We start from the raw sequence: 5000 nt of genomic DNA on the forward strand, positions 1-5000 counted from the left end.
AGAGGTTGAGGCTCTTGAGGTGCCGCGACTGCCGCAGGAGCTCGCCCGGCACGAGCGTCATGCCCAGCTCCGCCAGCTCGAGCGTGCGCAGCTGCCGCGTGCGGGGGATCATCTGCGACAGCTGCTCCACACGAAGGGGGTTGCCCGACAGCCGCAAGTACCGCAGCTTGGGCAGGGCATCGTTCATGGCGTCAGACCGGAGCCGCGTCAGCCTGTTGTGGCCGAGGTCGAGGTGGGTGAGCGTGGAGTTGGCCATGGCGCGCGGCTGCAACGCTGTGATGCGGTTGTTGGCCAGCACGAGCGTCTGCAGCGGCGGCCCGGACACCGCATGGGCCTCCACCACCGAGATGTGGTTGTCGTTGAGCAGCAGCGTCTTGAGGTGGGCAGCGAAGTTCACCGGCGGGAAGGTGGCCAGGCGGTTGTGGCGGAGGTCCAGCAGCTCCAGCTCCGGCAGCACCCTCTGCAGCTCCCCGGACACGGCCTGCACGCCGCAGCCCGAGCAGAGCAGCTCCCGCAGCTTGGGGACGTCACCGAAGCGGTCTGGCGGGAGGACGCCCAGCGGGTTGTGGCTCAGGTCGAGTTTCTCCAGCTTCTCGAGGCCGTAGAGCATCCTCGGCACAACCTCCGGCAGCCGGTTGTTGGCCATGTTGAGATAGCGGAGCTTCCTGACGTGTCGGAACACGGCGGAGGGCACGGACTCCACCTGGTTGTGCGAGAGGTCCAGCGTGCGCAGGTTGTCGGCGCCGCGGAAGTTGGTGTCGATGATGGCCGTGATGGCGTTGTGGGACACGTTGAGGGTGTGGAGGCGGTGGAGGCCCCAGAAGGAGTGCGCACCGAGGGCGGGCACCAAGGACGCCGTCACGCTCAGCTCCTCCAGCCGGCGGTGTCCTTTGAAAATGGGCCCGAGTGTGAGGGTGTTAGGGCGGTCTGCCGGGGCGGAGACCATGAGCACTTCGGCGTCCGAGGGCATTTCCAGAACGGGGAGAGGGTCCTGCAAGCCTCCGGTCGTACAGATCACCTGGCGACGCCCCCGAGGGTCGAGGGGGCAGAAGCACACGCGGGGGCACGAGCCGGGAGGGCCAGCGGACGTCGCCACGACGGCTACCAAAATCGCCACCGCCGCATGCAGGAGCCGCAGTCGCACCTGTAACGAGAGAAACACGAGTTATATCAGCAGTTTTTGTTATCGTATTTCAACTGGAACTCACAGAGACTATGTTATATTGAACATCAGACTAAACTTCTATGCTCTCTTTAACAAAGGCGTCTCAAATATCTGAGAATCGGTTGCTTCAAGGACAGAAGCTTTGTTTGCGAACACTGTCCCAAAAGCAAACCGTGGGAATTACAACAAGAACTACATTTTCAATGTATCAGAAAGAGTACCTGTGAACCTCCTTTTCTTTGCTCTGAATGCACTACTACACACAATGATGCGGTCTCAGTAAGACTATGAAATTCTAAACGCAGAAAGATAAGAATCCACGCGGTTATACAGTGACGCTGATGACAAGAAGGAAGCTGTTAGGTATCTTGAGATGGAAGGAAGGAGAGAGAAGGTCAGATTTGTTTTGATTATTGTGATGTTTACAGTATTCGGTCGACGCGTCTCGTTGATTTGACGGGGAGGGGGGAGGGGAGAAAGAGACGGAAAGGAGGGGAAGGAGGGAGGGAGGAAGGAATGGGGGACTGAAGAGGAAAGAGGGGAAAAGGGGAACAGAGAGTGAGTGACAGTGAAAGTGATAATGAGAATCAGTGAAAGATGGATAGATAGATGTGTATATAAATAGATAAGTACAGAGTGAGAGGAGGGGGGGGGGGTACAAAAGGCAAAGGCAAAAACAAAGAGAGTTAGAAAGACAAAGAGACAGACATACAGGAGACAAAGAAATGCTAAGAAGGGATGAGAGAGATGGGAGAAAGGAAAGAGATAGAGAACGAGAAGGAGAGAGAGAGAGAGAGAGAGAGAGAGAGAGAGAGAGAGAGAGAGAAGGAGAGAGAGAAGGAGAGAGGGAGAGAGGGAGAGAGGGAGAGAGGGAGAGAGGGAGGGAGGGAGGAGGGAGGGAGGGAGGGAGGGAGGGAGGGAGGGAGAGAGAGGGAGGGAGAGAGAGAGAGAGAGAGAGAGAGAGAGAGAGAGAGAATGATAGAGAATGAAAGAGAATGAGTAAGATAGAGACAGACAAAGACAGAGGCAGAGACATGCAAACAGAAAATCAGACACAAACAGACATACAAGCAGACAGAAAGAGAGACATAATTCCTCTTCACCTCCCCGCCCCCCCTCTGTACCCGTGATGGCCGCCCTCTCGCCGTCACCCGACCGAGATCCATACCACCCCCATCACCTCACCTTTGCTCTATATATTACTTCTCCCCCCCCCCCTCTCTCCTCTTTCTCTCCTCTCCTCTTTCTCTCTCTCCTCTTCTCTCCTCTCTCTCTCATCTCTCTCTCTCTCTCTCTCTCTCTCCTCTCTCTCTCTCTCTCTCTCTCTCTCTCTCTCTCTCTCTCTCTCTCTCTCTCTCTGTCTTGTTTCGTCTAATCAAAAAACACGTTAACACGAACATACTGAAAAGCGTATATAGTAAAGAAACTGTTGCAATATGCTGCAAGGTCATCCTTTGCAGGAGAGGCCTTTGCAAAACGAACGAATACCATATTTTTTCACTATGCTGAACGCCGAGGAAATGGTCCGTTGTGCCAAAAGCGGGGGTTGGCATAATGGCTTTTTACGGTGAATAGAATGTTAGGGAAAATATATTCGCTGGAGGAAGTTGTGGGTGAGGATGGGTGGAAGCATTCTGTGGGGTTGTTATTATTTACGTTAACTCTGGCTATTTGGGTAATGTCAGATAATGCACACTATTTTTTCGCGCACTTTTTCTTTGTCTGGCAGTCCGAGCATCACTCTGTCTCTATCTCTGTCTGTCTGTCTGTCTGTCTGTCTGTCTGTCTGTCTGTCTGTCTGTCTGTCTGTCTGTCTGTCTGCCTGTCTGCCTGCTTGCTTGCCTGCCTGCCTGCATGTATGCCTGTCTATCTCTCAGTTCATATATCTTAATCTGTCGCAATAACATGGTCTTCCTTCTCCCACCCCACCACCTCACACATACACACGGATGCATATCACACACACACAAACGCGAGAAAGCGGGCGTGTCACAAACGCAATTTTCTCACTAATATCACCTCATTTTCACCATCTTTGATCGACTGAAATGCCCGTTTCATCTCAGAATTCAGAGTAATTCCCTCTCCGTCTAACTTTCCTCCTCTCTCTTTCTCCCTCCTTTCACATACCCTCTCCATACCCCATACCCATAATCCCTTCTCCTCTTCCTCCCTTCCCTTGCCTTTCTCTTCACTTCCCTTCGCTCCCTTTCTCTCCCCTTCAATCAGCTCCCCGTGGTCTTTACTCCCCTCACCTTTCCTTCCCTCTTCCCTTCCCTCTTACGTCACATAAGCGCTATTCTTGACCACTTCCGGTGCCTGCTGCTAATTCCTTCCGGTGCGGAGGAACAAAAGTGGGTATTTGTCTGGTTCCCTCGTTCCCCTTTCTGGTCCTCCCCCCCTCTCTTCTCTTCTCAGCTCCTCTTCCTTTTCTGCCTGCTTGCCTTTTTTTTGTTTATCTGCTATTCTATTTGTCTGTCTGTCTGTTTGTCTGTCGGTCTATCTGTCTGTCTGTCTATCTTTCTATCAGTCTCTCTCTCCCTCTCTTCTCTCTCTCTCTCTCTCTCTCTCTCTCTCTCTCTCTCTCTCTCTCTCTCTCTCTCCTCTCTCTCTCTCCTTCTCTCTCTCTCTCCCTCCCTCTCCCTCCCCCACCCTTCCTCCCTTTCTCTCCCTCCCTTCCTCCCTCCTACCCTCCCTCCCTTTCTCCCCCTCCCCTCCCTCCTTCTCTCTCCCGTTCGCGCTGTGTGGTCACGTCCGCGCCTTCTGCCGATGTCTGCGTGTTTTATTAGATTAAGCGTCGGGCTTCCCTCCGATTCCCCTCCTTTCTGGTCTCTTCTCCTTTTACACTTTCGATATTTCTCTCTTTCTCTTCCATCCAATTATTCGCTTTATTCACACACACACACACACACACACACACACACACACACACACACACACACACACACACACACACACACACACACACACACACACACACACACATATATATATATATATATATATATATATATATATATATATATATATATATATATATATATATATATATATATATATATATATATATATATATATATATATATTGCTTTCGTACTTGATTTAGACTTGATTTTCTATAGCTTGTTTCTAAGTTTTTATTATTATTATGATTTTTTTTTTACTTTTTTCCTTCTACTTAATTTCATCAAAAAAAAAAAAAAATTTCTTTCTCTGTCTCCTCGATTATATCACATTTTGCTCACCTCATTATGAACTCCCCCCCCCCCTCTTTCTCTCTCTTCTTTGTCTCTTTTATTCTCGTCTCTGATTTCCAACATTTACTCTATCATTTTTATATTTTCTCTTAAATCTCTTCATCTTTCTCTCTCTCTCTCTCTCTTTCTCTCTCTCTCTCTCCATCTCTCTCTCTCCCTCTTTCTCTCTCTCTCTCTCTCTCTCTCTCTCCCTCTCCCTCCCTCTCTCTTTCACTAAACAATTCTCTTAACATTCTCTCCCATTTTCTCTTACGTAATCTCTTAACTCCCTTCCTCCCTCCCCCCCTTTGTTTTTCCTCCTTCCACTTCACCCCCCCCCCCCTTCAAAACCTTTTACCTCATAACTCTAAGCGCTAGACAACACCTTCTCCAACTTCAACAGCCTCAAATGACCCCTCTTTTGTTTACACATTCTTCCTCCCTTTTCTTCTCCCTCCTTATCCTCTTCCTTTTTCTATCTACCTTCTTTCCCCCCCAATTCTTCCCTTCTGTCTTGACCTCCTCCTTCTACCCTCCCCTCCCCTCCCTCTCCCCTTTTCCTCAATTATCCCGTGCCCCCTTTTTCCTCCTTGTTCTCT

At 50.3% G+C, this 5000-nt stretch overlaps 1 protein-coding gene across 1 annotated transcript in view; it reads right to left on the minus strand.

Moving 5' to 3' along the window:
• Window positions 1-5000, minus strand: part of LOC119579227 (insulin-like growth factor-binding protein complex acid labile subunit) — a 64488-nt gene that overhangs the window by 1140 nt on the left and 58348 nt on the right. Inside the window, exon 2 of the mRNA XM_037926964.1 lies at window positions 1-1144. This exon is cut by the window's left edge and continues 1140 nt beyond it. Coding sequence (XP_037782892.1) covers window positions 1-1144 — 1144 coding nt within the window. The remainder of the gene's footprint in view (window positions 1145-5000) is intronic.

Source organism: Penaeus monodon, chromosome 12 (genome assembly GCF_015228065.2).
Source record: "Penaeus monodon isolate SGIC_2016 chromosome 12, NSTDA_Pmon_1, whole genome shotgun sequence".
Lineage (NCBI taxonomy): Eukaryota > Metazoa > Arthropoda > Malacostraca > Decapoda > Penaeidae > Penaeus > Penaeus monodon.